At 42.4% G+C, this 14,533-nt stretch overlaps 1 protein-coding gene across 3 annotated transcripts in view; it reads right to left on the bottom strand.

The window, feature by feature from the left end:
- The window catches only part of CLUAP1 (clusterin associated protein 1), a 41,482-nt gene that overhangs the window by 21,941 nt on the left and 5,008 nt on the right, over positions 1-14,533 (bottom strand). For all 3 annotated transcript variants that reach the window (XM_061208319.1, XM_061208320.1, XM_061208321.1), the window contains 4 exons: positions 13,526-13,705; positions 10,816-10,911; positions 8,556-8,639; positions 4,683-4,816 (listed from right to left, as the gene is read on the bottom strand). In XM_061208319.1, the coding sequence (XP_061064302.1) occupies positions 4,683-4,816; positions 8,556-8,639; positions 10,816-10,911; positions 13,526-13,705 (494 nt within the window). The remainder of the gene's footprint in view (positions 1-4,682; positions 4,817-8,555; positions 8,640-10,815; positions 10,912-13,525; positions 13,706-14,533) is intronic.

Here is a 14,533-nt window from a genome sequence, read left to right as displayed (position 1 = left end):
ATGGAAATCAAAAGAAAGCTGGAGTAGCAATACTCATATCAGATAAAATAGACTTTAAAATAAAGAATGTTACAAGAGACAAGGAAGGACACTACATAATGATCAAGGGATCAATCCAAGAAGAAGATATAACAATTATAAATATATATGCACCCAACATAGGAGCACCTCAATACATAAGGCAACTGCTAACAGCTATAAAAGAGGAGCTCAACAGTAACACAGTAATAGTGGGGGACTTTAACACCTCACTTACACCAATGGACAGATCATCCAAAATGAAAATAAATAAGGAAACAGAAGCTTTAAATGACACAACAGACCAAATAGATTTAACTGATATTTATAGGACATTCCATCCAAAAACAGCAGATTACACTTTCTTCTCAAGTGCGCACGGAACATTCTCCAGGATAGATCACATCTTGGGTCACAGATCAAGCCTCAGTAAATTTAAGAAAACTGAAATCATATCAAGCATCTTTTCTGACCACAGCGCTATGAGATTAGAAATCAATTACAGGGAAAAAAATGTAAAAAACACAAACACATGGAGGCTAAACAATACGTTACTAAATAACCAAGAGATCACTGAAGAAATCAAAGAGGAAATCGAAAAATACCTAGAGACAAAGGACAATGAAAACACGACAATCCAAAACCTATGGGATGCAGCATAAGCAGTTCTAAGAGGGAAGTTTATAGCTATACAAGCTTACCTCAAGAAACAGCAAACATCTCAAATAAACAATCTAACCTTACACCTAAAGGAACTAGAGAAAGAAGAACAAACAAAACTCAAAGTTAGCAGAAGGAAAGAAATCATGAAGATCATAGCAGAAATAAATGAAACAGAAACAAAGAAAATAATAGCAAAGATCAATAAAACTAAAAGCTGGTTCTTTGAGAAGATAAACAAAATTGATAAACCATTAGCCAGACTCATCAAGAGAAAAAGGGAGAAGACTCAAATCAATAGAATTAGAAATGAAAAAGAAGAAGTAACCACTGACACTGCAGAAATACAAACGATCATGAGAGATTACTACAAGCAACTCTATGCCAATAAAATGGACAACCTGGAAGAAATGGACAGATTCTTAGAAATGCACAACCTGCCGAGACTGAACCAGGAAGAAATAGAAAATATGAACAGACCAATCACAAGCACTGAAATTGAAACTGGGATTAAAAATCTTCCAACAAACAAAAACCCAGGACCAGATGGCTTCACAGGCGAATTCTATCAAACATTTAGAGAAGAGCTAACACCTATCCTTCTCAAACTCTTCCAAAATATTGCAAAGGGAGGAACACTCCCAAACTCATTCTACGAGGCCACCATCACCCTGATACCAAAACCAGACAAAGATGTCACAAAGAGAGAAAACTACAGGCCAATATCACTGATGAACATAGATGCAAAAATCCTCAACAAAATACTAGCAAACAGAATCCAACAGCACATTAAAAGGATCATACAGCATGATCAAGTGGGGTTTATCCCAGGAACGCAAGGATTCTTCAATATACGCAAATCAATCAACGTGATACACCATATTAACAAATTGAAGGAGAAAAACCATATGATCATCTCAATAGACGCAGAGAAAGCTTCAACACCCATTTATGATAAAAGCCCTGCAGAAAGTAGGCATAGAGGGAACTTTCCTCAACATAATAAAGGCCATATATGACAAACCCACAGCCAATATTGTCCTCAATGGTGAAAAACTGAAACCATTTCCACTAAGATCAGGAACAAGACAAGGTTGCCCACTCTCACCACTATTATTCAACATAGTTTTGGAAGTTTTAGCCACAACAATCAGAGAAGAAAAAGAAATAAAAGGAATCCAAATCGGAAAAGAAGAAGTAAAGCTGTCACTGTTTGCAGATGACATGATACTATACTATACATAGAGAATCCTAAAGATGCCACCAGAAAACTACTAGAGCTAATCAATGAATTTGGTAAAGTTGCAGAATACAAAATTAATGCACAGAAATCTCTTGCATTCCTATACACTAATGATGAAAAATCTGAAAGAGAAATTAAGGAAACACTCCCATTTACCCCTGCAACAAAAAGAATAAAATACCTAGGAATAAACCTACCTAGGGAGACAAAAGACCTGTATGCAGAAAACTGTAAGACACTGATGAAAGAAATTAAAGATGATACCAACAGATGGAGAGATACACCACGTTCTTGGATTGGAAGAATCAATATTGTGAAAATGACTATACTACCCAAAGCAATCTACAGATTCAATGCAATCCCTATCAAATTACCAATGGCATTTTTTACAGAACTAGAACAAAAAATCTTAAAATTTGTATGGAGACACAAAAGACCCCGAATAGCCAAAGCAGTCTTGAGGGAAAAAAACGGAGCTGGAGGAATCAGACTCCCTGACTTCAGACTATACTACAAAGCTACAGTAATCAAGACAATATGGTACTGGCACAAGAACAGAAATACAGATCAATGGAACAGGACAGAAAGCCCAGAGATAAACCCACGCACCTATGGTCAACTAATCTATGACAAAGGAGGCAAGGAAATACAATGGAGAAAAGACAGTCTCTTCAATAAGTGGTGCTGGGAAAACTGGACAGCTACATGTAAAAGAATGAAATTAGAACACTCCCTAACACCATACACAAAAATACACTCAAAAAGGATTAGAGACCTAAATGTATGACCGGAGACTATAAAACTCTTAGAGGAAAACATAGGAAGAACATTCTTTGACATAAATCACAGCAAGATCTTTTTTGATCCACCTCCTAGAGTAATGGAAATAAAAACAAAAATAAACAAATGGGACCTAATGAAACTTAAAAGCTTTTCCACAGCAAAGGAAACCATAAACAAGACGAAAAGACAACCCTCAGAATGGGAGAAAATATTTGCAAACGAATCAACGGACAAAGGATTAATCTCCAAAATATATAAACAGCTCATGCAGCTCAATATTAAAGAAACAAATAACCCAATCCAAAAATGGGCAGAAGACCTAAATAGACATTTCTCCAAAGAAGACATACAGATGGCCAAGAAGCACATGAAAAGCTGCTCAACATCACTATTAGAGAAATGCAAATCAAAACTACAATGAGGTATCACCTCACACCAGTCAGAATGGGCATCAGCAGAAAATCTACAAACAAATGCTGGAGAGGGTGTGGAGAAAAGGGAACCCTCTTGCACTGTTGGTGGGAATGTAAGTTGATACAGCCACTATGGAGAACAGTATGGAGGTTCCTTAAAAAACTAAAAATAGAATTACATATGATCCAGCAATCCCACTACTGGGCATATACCCAGAGAAACCATAATTCAAAAAGACACATGCACCCCAATGTTCATTGCAGCACTACTTACAATAGCCAGGTCATGGAAGCAACCTAAATGCCCATCGACAGACGAATGGATAAAGAAGTTGTGGTACATATATACAATGGAATTCAGCCATAAAAAGGAACAAAATTGAGTCATTTGTTGAGACGTGGATGGATCTAGACACTGTCATACAGAGTGAAGTAAGTCAGAAAGAGAAAAAGAAATATCGTATATTAACGCATGTATGTGGAATCTAGAAAAATGGTACAAATGAACCGGTTTGTAGGGCAGAAGTTGAGACACAGATGTAGAGGACAAACGTATGGACACCAAGGAGGGAAAGCTGCGGGGGGGTGGGGATGGTGGTGTGATGAATTGGGCGATTGGGATTGACATGTATACGCTGATGTGTATAAAACTGATGACTAATAAGAACCTGCTGTATAAAAAAAATTAAATAAAAAAAACAAAAGATCTGAGGCTTAACAAAAATGAATTTATGCTTGAAAGGCAGAAGTTTTTAATGAGATAAATCTATCTGGTGGCCCTGATCCAGAGGCAGAAGGGGCGTGGGCTTGCCCTTGGCAAGGAGGAAGCCTTGATGCTCCCTTGGTTACTGTCTGCTGCCCCCAGGTGCTGCCTTCCCGCAGATCTCAGGACAGGAGCCAGAGTGTGGGCCAGGCACCAGTGTCCTGAAAAAGCAAGACACATTCAGAGCGAATACAGCAGCTGGAGAAAGGAAGGAGTAAAGAGAGAAAAATAAAGGGAGAATGAAAAGGGAGGAAGGGCAACACAGAAACAAAGCAAAGAAAGGAGGGTACAAAGTGAGAGAAAAAGGGAGGGCGCAAGAAAGAGGTGCGGTGGGGGAAGTGGGGGCTCCAAGAAAATGTGAGGCACACACTTGAAAGGGAAAGTCAGAAGAAGGATGAATTACCAGTGAGGAATTATAAAACTCTAAAATCTACTCAAACCAAGAAATGGGAGTATGTTTCTGTTTCCACCTAATTTATGGCAAGACACAGATCTGAGGAGCCAGGCCTTGTATAACTTTCGCCATCTGGATTTACTTACTTTGCCTTGCGTTCCCAGAAGCTATAAAAGCTAGAAGGGCAGTTCAAGAACTAAGCAGTTTTCCAGGCATATTGAAAGCAGTAAAGAGAATGAGTTTAGCAGTGTGCCTGTTAAAAACACACGTACATTCTGCAGCAGAGACATCTTTATGCCGGGCTTTTCCCACTGCTTGAAAGGTTAATATCACTGACGATATATTCCCTCAGTCTGCTTTAACTTGCAGAGACAGCGTTCTACTCACTCTTCAGGTGTTCATATCTACCTGACACTCTGCAGAGTCTGGAGTCGCTTCCGATTTCTTTCCAGCTCTAATTTCCTCTTGTCAATTTTGGCTTCTAGGTTAGCTTCATCAGAGGCCACATTATTGAGCAGATCTTTCGTCTTCTGAACCTGCACCTACATTTAACAGGAAATGAAGGAGACAAATGTGCCAATAAGGACCACGACCTGACTCTTGGAAGAGCAGGACTTCTCAACCTCTCAAGCCCAGCAACACCTCACTAAACCGAATCAAGGGGAAGCAAACAGAGCAAACCCTCCCTCAAGCCATCACTCGTTTAACCAACTATTTCCAGGAGGAACAGCACATAGGCCTAGAAAGAATCATCTACTTTTTTTTCCATGAGAAGGTGTTTCCGAAGAGGGACCCAAAACCTCCTGCCACCTCACTTGTTTAGATGGTTACACGTCACTCTGAAAGGTTGGTTTGCCTTCATTTACATAGTTCAGGCTACTCCCCAGCTACAAATAACTGACTTATAGAATACATGCACACACAAGCTTTATCTTAGCTTTACTTAGAAGGGAACAAAAAGAAACGCCGCCTGGTCCCAGCTCTAATGCGCTGCCTGCTGGGACTGAGAGAAGGTTCCTCTCCCCCTCCCAGGCAGCTGAACCGCAGACTGAACTAAACAGAGAAACCACTCCATTATGAGAAAGTGGCTCCCTGGGTGGCTCCGGTGTGACCCAGCCTTGGGGAGGGAGCCTGGGCAGCAGTGTGACACAGGCCCCTGGGCAAGGGGGCAGCGTGAAGGGGAAGAGAGATCACTGGTGAAAACCACAGGCCTCCCCATCCTCCCGTAAGAGCAAGTTCATCTGAGGCAGGGCTAGTCTGAGTAAATGCACTGTCTTCACACTCGTGTTGTCTGGGAAGCGGGCCAGGTCAAGGCCTGTGGCTCAGAGCTGCAATCTGCTGCCCTAGGAATGACATCTGCAACACAACCAGCCAAGTGTAGAACTGCTCCCCGCGCCCCCAGGCTGGGACTATCCAACTCTGCTGTTAAATTCCAGATGGCCAAGGTGGGGTCCTCCCCTCCAGGACTTTACACATGTGTAGGCCCATGAAGGTTTACTGACTGTTTACCTGCAGGCCTCTGAAACACTATGCGGTCCACAAAGAAATCAGCTAAGGAGCCCAGACACGCTGCACGACTCTCAGAGACAGTGCATATTTGGAAGCAGTCACTTTTATCAACACTTTATGGCTTAATTTTTTTTGTCTAAGTACACTAATCATTTCGAAGACGCTTTCATGAAGATTAATCATATCACTAACTATTGATTTGCTGCAAGTACTTTAAAAACCCCAGCAGAGATGTGAGTTCACTCTCAGAGGAAGACAAGGTGGGTCTCCTTTCTGAACAGACAACTCAGGTTGATGGCAACTACTTCTCTGAATCAAAGTCAGATTAAAACCTAGTGAATCTATCTGACCTCAAAAATAAAGATTTTTAAAAAGGGTCTGTTCCTCAAAAAAGACAAATGTGATAAATACAAAAAATTTTCTCTAGCTTTCTGAAATAAATGGCCTATATTTCATAACCTCTTTTAAGTATCCATGTTGTTGTTTCGTTTTTGTTTTTAGAATTATCAAATATCATGTATATTTTCCAGCAACGAAAAGATATCTTAAGAGGTGTTCACCAAGAAATGAACTGTGCCCTCATTTGGTTGTTCCATTTTTAATATTGACTTAGTGCTAAAGGCACATTCATGCCATGCTAACCTGATTCAGCCAGAACACTGACAAGCACAAAAGTATTATCAGTAGTTTTGTTTCTAATTTAGAAACAATCAGGAACTTACAAACAGCTGAAGTGTAATACAAAACATTTTTTCCTAACCTAGGTGAGAATGAGCTGCTGACCTGATGCTCCATCACTTCTAAATACTTTAATGTGTATTTCCTGCGAATAAGGCCTTTCTCCTAAATAACCACAACACAATCATCAAGACAGGAAATGAACTCTTGACGCACCACCCCCATCCAACCCTCAGACCCACTGCCCCATGAAGTCCTTAACAGCAGATGGGAGTGACCACTGGCATTCAGTCATCAGGTCTCCTTAGCCTCCTTCAGTCTGGAATGGCTCCTCAACCTCTCCTGGATGTTCATGACAGGAACATGAACTTTTCACTGTTGAAGAGTAGGGGCCAGGGAATTCACAGAATGCCCCTCAATTTGCCTTTGTCTGATTAGCTTCAGATTACACATCCCTAGCAGGAATAGCACAGATATCACTGAACCCTGCATCCCATCAGGCGGGCATAATTCTGGTTTGCTCCATCACTGGTGATATTCCTTTGATCACTGGATTAAGAGGGTGTCTGTCAGGCTTCTCCTATGACGTTACTCCTTTCCTCTCTGTAATTAATAAGTATTTTGTAGGGAGCTACTTTGAAACTATGTGAAAAACCTCCTCTTCATCAGTTTTCAATGTATTCATTTATCAGTGAGAACTCAAGATCTCCTATTTCATTCAATGGTCTATAATCCATTACTATAATTCATTCATTTTGATGCTTATCCTGTCCCTGGTGTGGCCAGGGGAAGCTGGCTTCTGTGTCCTTCTGACACTCTTTGAGCACTTCCTTGCTTTCTGGCACAAGAAGATCTTGTACTTTCTTGTCCCAGCTTTGGAATCAGCCATCTCTCCCGAAGAGCCCTGCTTCATTTTAGTGGAGAATGGCATTTAGAAGGCAAGATCTGGGTGCTAGGTATGCTCAGAGCTAAGGAGTGTATGAATGTGTATGTGGGTGTGCATGTGTATGTACATAAATATACTACATACATATGCTACACATACATACACACAACAAAATTTATTCCTATATCTATCTACATATTGAAATGCATGCATTTAACCAACGCCTCCTATTTCAGGGTTCAATCTAATTTTCTCCCTTTTCATATCTGTAACTCCATTCTCCAACAGTGAGAACCCTGGCTTCCATTATCTTTAATACATTTACTTATTTGATCAACCTGCCTGTATGTAACCATCTCCCATCTCGGCTACCCTGCACGTCTCACCCTGCTGAGGCTCTGACTCTCTGTGCTGGGCTGCGCAGGGAGTATTACTGTTTTATGATAAGAGTACTATAAAAACCAATCTTAGAGTTTTGTACAACTCACAGCAAATTCTTGTTTTATAACTATTCCTAATTTACGTAAGGCCCCCCTGTCTGTGTCTACTGAACAAAATGAATCTTTAATAATGACTGAATACCTACTATGTGCCACGCACTGTCATAATGAATGCTCACAAGGACCCTATGTGGTGGGCACTGCCATTCCTCCCATTTTATAGATGCGGAAAGTGAGGCACAGAGAAGTTAAGTAACTTGCCTAAAATCACACAGAGGGATTCAAACCCAAGTAGTCTGAGTCCCCCTCACTTTCTGCTTTCCAAATGAATGATTTAGGTGAGATAAGCAAATAACAACTGATCATGGGTAAGTAGTAAAGGATGACGATCATTCTATTTATACAGTGCTGCTTAAAGTTAAGAAAACCTGGAAATCATTTAAACGCCCAGCAGTGAGGAACTGGTTAAATCAAGTATGAAGAGTCCATAAAGTAGAGTATTCACTAAAATTACTGCAGAATTTAAGAGAATTATTAAATTAATAAAACTGGCAAAATGTTAGCAACAGGAGAAATTGTCCATATTTGTAATGAGGAGAAAAATAACAGTAAGTCACCAACTATTCTAGAATGTGCTCTAAATTTTTCACCTCCCCACTAACCTGTCCCTTCTTTGTTATGAGGCCTGGCTTGTTCTGTCCTGTAGAGCCAGGAACTGTTTTCCAGTCCCAGGCACAAAAACATTAAATAAAAGCGAAGTAATCTTACCAAAATATCTTTTATTGCAATTCTCATCACTTTTTCAGTCTCATTTATTTCCAGAGGTCTGGCAATTGCTTCTGTTCTCAGTTCCTATGGGAAACAATGAAGCGAAATTATTTTTTCAGAAGACGAATTCTCAAGACCAATTCCCCTGTCTAGATATGGCTTATGGACTGGTTCTCAAAAGCTTCATTACTGTGTGGGTCTCTGATGCAAAAGCACTCCCGCCATCACCTCCTCCAGTGTCTTTTGTAATCCTCTGGCTAGCCTGACCTCTCTCCAGTGCTCGAGGTCCCCCTCTCCAGCCACAGGCCCCCTGTACCCTAACACCATGGGAACCTGAACTCACCATCCAGAATCTTTTCTCCCAAATTTGCTTCTTTTACTTGCATTCCATTCAGGTGACCCCAAACCAAGTGCAGCTCAACTTGCTGTCTGAACCCCCTGCCAGCCTGTCCAATCTTCTTTGTGATCACGTCCCTCTAAGTTGCCTATCACTGACAACTGTAACTAATGAGAAGAATCAGCTCGGCCCTGCCCCTAGCACTAACCACTAACCATCAAGGGAGGCATCTGTGCCTATCATATCAATACTGGAAATTTCCGAGACATGGGACTTCATTGCGGATGCAGTTATGGGGTTCCTGGAGCACTTTATCAAATCCTGTCTTGTGCTTCCTTTATTCCACAGTGTACATTACCTCCCCCACAGTGGAAAACTATTGAGGGCAGGGACCGTGACTTACTCAAGGACACAGAGCACAGTGCCTTCCTTGCCTGTGGTTGGTGTTGGTCCTCAATGAATATTTGTTGAGTGTATGAAAAACATATATTGGATAGGGGATCTTCCTCAGATCATGACTGTATACTGAATTTGAGAAGTCCTACATTCAGGGTCTCTTGGCTTCCATGGCAACAGTTCGGCCTCTGATTGCTCCATCAATTCATTACAGGACAGTGCTAAAAGAGCCCCCAGGGAAATCCTGGTGAGCCTCACAATGAAGCCAGGGCTCTGCTGGCAAATAGCAAGTGACCAGCTCCTGTCTCTGGGACTGTGAGGAACACGTGTAGACATGTGCACTATTGCACTATAAACAGAAAACATGGAAAGCCGGGAGCTGCCTCACTGCTTATCTAAATTAGCTGTCAGACATTATGTCAGGTTTGTTCTGCCAACTACACTTCACCAGGTGGCAATATATCAAGAGCAGGGATGGTGAGCTAGCACCAAGTCCCCCGCTTCCAGTCTGTTCCTAGGGCAGAAATGAAAAATGCCATTACACTGTAGCAGCAATGCCAGAACACAGGCAAGGCAGTGAGAGAGCAGTCATGGATGATACACCTGATGGGAATGGAATGGACTAAGTGCATTTAATTCAAAAACATTAGATGTGAGCATGTGTGCTTCAAATGCCATAAATCCTCACCGGTAAGAATTAAACAGTACTCCATTTCTTCTCCAACCAGTAGGTCCCGAAATCTGCTGCTCGTTGGAATCACCTGGAGATCTTTAAAAATCTGGCTCTCACCCCCAAACATTTTGATCCACTGGTATGGGGGATGACCTGGATGTCGGGTGATTTAAAAAGCTCTATAGGAGCTCCAAGGGTGTTTTAGGAACCCACTCTTCAACAGCTCCTTAAACACAGCGGACAGAGCATCCTCCTTGACTGGCATGGTCTAGAATAAGGACTGCAAATAAGTTTCAACTGTAACATCAACTTCAAATGATTGGTAGTGACTGCCTAGATTAATGACTGGTTCCCAAACTCTGCTGTATGTTAGAACCACCCAGGAGACTTAAAACTCCCAGCGCCCAAGTCACATTTCATACCAATGACATTAGCATGGAAGCCAGACATCACTAGTTTGTAAAGATCCCCAGGTGATTCCACTGGGCAACAAGATTTGGGAACCACAGGCTCAGAAGAGCATTTTGTTGGGAAGAATGCCAAGGCTGAGTGTACTGGGGGAAAGCATCATGATCAATAAAGTCTGCCACGGGCACATGAAAGAAAGTTTTCAGCAACAGGCACATTATTTGCCATTCCTGAACTAGATGTCAAAGGTATTAGAAACAGACCAGAGCCCACCAGAAGCACGAACAGCAGCAAACACCATATGCATATTACTTTCCCACACAGTAGCTCATTTAATCAGGTACTGTTTAATAAAATCAAAAGAACAGGGAAAAACAGAATTGGAAAAGAAACCTTGGAAATCTGCTTAGCTAAGGAGGTAATTGAGTTATCTGAACACTGCTTACCCTCAACTCCACCTCCTTGCCCAGCAAGTCATACAGAGATGCTCCCTTGGAAGTGATTTCAGAAGCAAGCTGCCTGGCTGCTTTCAAATCTGCAACCTGGAAGGAAAATATCAAAAACAGAAACTTCAGTGACAGGTTTTTATTAGGCATTCAGAAAGAATCAATCTGTTCATATCGGTTCCTACCTCCAGTCAGGATACTTGACTTACTTGACTATAGAACACATTTTCCACAAGACACATATTTACATCCTGGAGAAGAGAGTTCCCAGAACACCAGTTTAGGAAACACTGATCTAAGTACAAATTAGACCAATTCCAGGCCACCTGAAAAACCCAAATGTCAGGTCAAATGTACTCTGCAACCAGGAGGTGTGGGGGTTGTGAACGTTGACACGCTTCCTATAATAAGGGACCCTGGCAGTGGTGGGGTGAGCAAAGGAGGGGCAACCTGAGGGACACATGCTTACTGCAGAACCCTGATGCCCTATGTTTAACCCTCCCTGTCCCCTCATTCTCTGCCTTCAGGCTGCACTTCACTGGGCTGCTGTGAGCTCAAATGAGCTCACAGGCATGAAGGCCTTACAAGCTCCCACAAGGCACTGCTGTGAAGATGATGATGATCTGGCCCTGGGCACAGCTTCTGTCTTAGGATCTACACGTCACACCCTCTTCCATGAATACGCTAAACTTCCAAAGAGCCCAAACATTTCCCAGCTCAGCTCCCTCTCCCTCTCCCCAAAACAACGAATTCCCACCCTCTTTCATTTTCAAACCACTGACAACTCTCGCTCTTCATTCACAGCTGGTGACTTCCTTCCCATTTCCTCAGTCCTCAGGACTCCTCTCCCATAGCTGCTTCCTCACCAGCAGTGAGTTCCCAGCTTCCTCTCTGGGAGTCCTCTCATCCGCCCCACTTCTCAGCACTGGAGTTCAGCAGAGTCCAGCCGCACACCACCCCCCAAACCCGGACCTCCCTTCCACGCCCACTCCCCGCAAGCTCTCAGCTCTGATACCAAGATTAAAGCCGTGAGCTGAGGCTTGACATCTCCACTTGGACATCTCGTGGACGTCGCAAACATAACATGTCCCTAACCAAACTCCTCATCTTTCCTGCCAGATCTGCTCCTTCCAAACTCTTCTCCACTTCAGTAGACGGCAACTTTGTCCTTGCAGGAACTCACACCCAAAACTTTAGAGCCATGATATCTAATATCGTGCCCACTAGTCACGTGTGGCCATTTTCAATGTTAAACCATTCAAAATTTAATAAAACTTAAAACTCACTTCCTCGGTTATGCGGGCAACACGTGGCTAGCGACTACCGTATCGCGTGGCAGAGACACAGAACACGTCCACCAGCACGGAAAGCGCTACCAGACAGAGCTGCTTCAGGACCTTCCTTGTGCTGTCTGCTTTCTTCCAACCTACACCCAATCCATAAGACCTCCCTTCAAAATATGCTCTAACCTCTGACCACTTCCTCCCAGTGAGGATCTGGCTCCTGTGTATGGTTTTTCAGGCCTGACCACAGGCAATCCCGGAGGCTTTACCTGGCAGGCCTCCTGGGGAAAGCTGCACTTGAACACCAGTACCCTGCAGTCTCTGAAGAGAGCTGCAGTCAAGGAACCAGGCCCTCTGGCCAGTCATGTTCTCATAAAGACCTGCATTCCTAGGTCTCTTTATCTGAGGCCTTGGGTCCAGGTCCTCTTCAGTGCCTCTGCTGAGGCCTCCTTATTGGGGTAGGTGGGGCAAACACCTTCTCCCACACCTCAGGGGGCATTAAAACTGCCAGAGCAGTCTTATGAAACAGGGAGTTGACACTTCCTCTGGCTTTAGCCCCTTGCTTATACCACTGCAGTTAGTGATTAAAGACACAGCTTTCATGTTCGGCTTGTTGCTTTAATCGAGTCCTCCGACGCCTGGCAGCTCACTCTCTCCCCAAGCTCAGCTGAGCACCTGACGGCCACTCTGCTCAAAGGCGCTGTCACCTCCTGCTTTCTAACAGGTCTCTGGGCTTCCACCTTTCTTCCCCCTTCAGTCCGACTCAATCCAGCAGCCAGAGTGATCCTTTTAATATGAAGTTTCAAATTATGTACTTCTCTGTTCAAAACTCAACGATTTTCCACGTCAGAGTCAAAGTCTTGACAGTGGCTTTCCAGGGACCACAGGCCTGGGGCTGCCTCCCCTCCCAGCTCTCATCACATGGCCCCTTGTGTTTCCTCAAACACACACAGCACACCTTTCCACTGAATGGTTTGCTCCTTCCCTTCTTCAGATCTCTGCTGAAACCGTCACCCAGTCCCTGAGGCTGTCCTAGCCCTCCATTTAAGACACCTCCCCCGGCACCCCAGCCCCTTCCCTGCTTTACTATCTTCCACACATGCAGCCCATCTGACCTGTCACTCCTTCTGCTTTGCGGTTTACAGTCTGGCTCCCCCAACTGAGCCGCGGGAACAGAGGATTCCTGTCCTTGTTGTTCATGCCTGTATCCCCAGTGCGTGAAGAGTGCCTGGCAGATAGCAGGCTTTCAATAAAAAGTTGAATTTATTGTCCCTTCTGCTTTGATCCAAATGCTGACGAGCACAAAACTGACAAATGGCCCTCAGTCAAGGAATAAGGAAAGAAGTGATGCTGTATTGATACAGCCCATTTCAGAGTTTGAGAAATAAACATTCCATCCCTCACGACAAACCTTGCATTGTCCTTACCTTTGAGCTAAGGTCAAACTTGAATTTGCTGATATCTTCCTCTCCTACTTTAGAGTCCTCCATCCCTTTGGTCTTCATAGCATTATAAAGGACAGAGGTGATCTTCAATAGTTCTTTCACTGCATACCCGTCTGCTTGATAAAGCTTCTTAGTATTGAGTTTTATATGTGCCTTAGTGGCCTATTTTCAGATTTAAAAAAAAAAAGTTTAAGACCCATTCCACGTAAAATCTAAATCAAATTCCATGTAGGTCATTTGAAAATGTCGCTGCCAACAACAGGGATATAACCAAATCATTTTAAGAATCAAACTTTCAAGTTACTCATATATTGCAAGTGGGTATGTTGACTGACACAATCTTGATGGAGAGCAATTTGGTAAATGACAACAAAACTACAAATGCATACGTCCTTTGACCCAGCAATTCCAATCCTAAGAACTTATGCTAGGGATATACATATTCACAAACAAAATGATGTGTATAGGCTATTTGTTACAGCATTGCTTCTAAGAACAAAAGTTACCAACAACCTAAATGCCTACCTGTATAAATTACATAAGTTATGGTATAAGCATGCAAGCAATACTACTCAAGTGTAAGAGAGAATAAAGAAATTCTATGTGTATTTGAAAAGTTCTCCAAAATGTACTGTTACATGAAGACAAGATTCTAAACGGTGGTGTGCAGTATGCCACTATTTGTGTAAGAGGAAGGAAAAGGAATATACAGTCTATTTGCTTAAATATGCCTAAAGAAACTCTGAAAGATATTAAGAATAGTGATCACTGGGAATGGAACTGGGCTGATGGCAAACAGAATAGAAAGTCATTTTACTCTATATTGTTTCACGATTTAAAAAAATTTTTTGAACCATAAAATATATTACCTATTCAAAAATAAGTAAATAAAATTCTTTTTTAAAATCTGCATGCTATTTTATTTCCATTAGAAAAATATTATCTATATAAAATTTTGGTCCAGTTTCTTCTCCTTTAGCTCTACTAGGT

Source organism: Eubalaena glacialis, chromosome 13 (assembly GCF_028564815.1).
Source record: "Eubalaena glacialis isolate mEubGla1 chromosome 13, mEubGla1.1.hap2.+ XY, whole genome shotgun sequence".
NCBI lineage: Eukaryota > Metazoa > Chordata > Mammalia > Artiodactyla > Balaenidae > Eubalaena > Eubalaena glacialis.
This window is presented reverse-complemented; position numbering and strand designations above follow the sequence as displayed.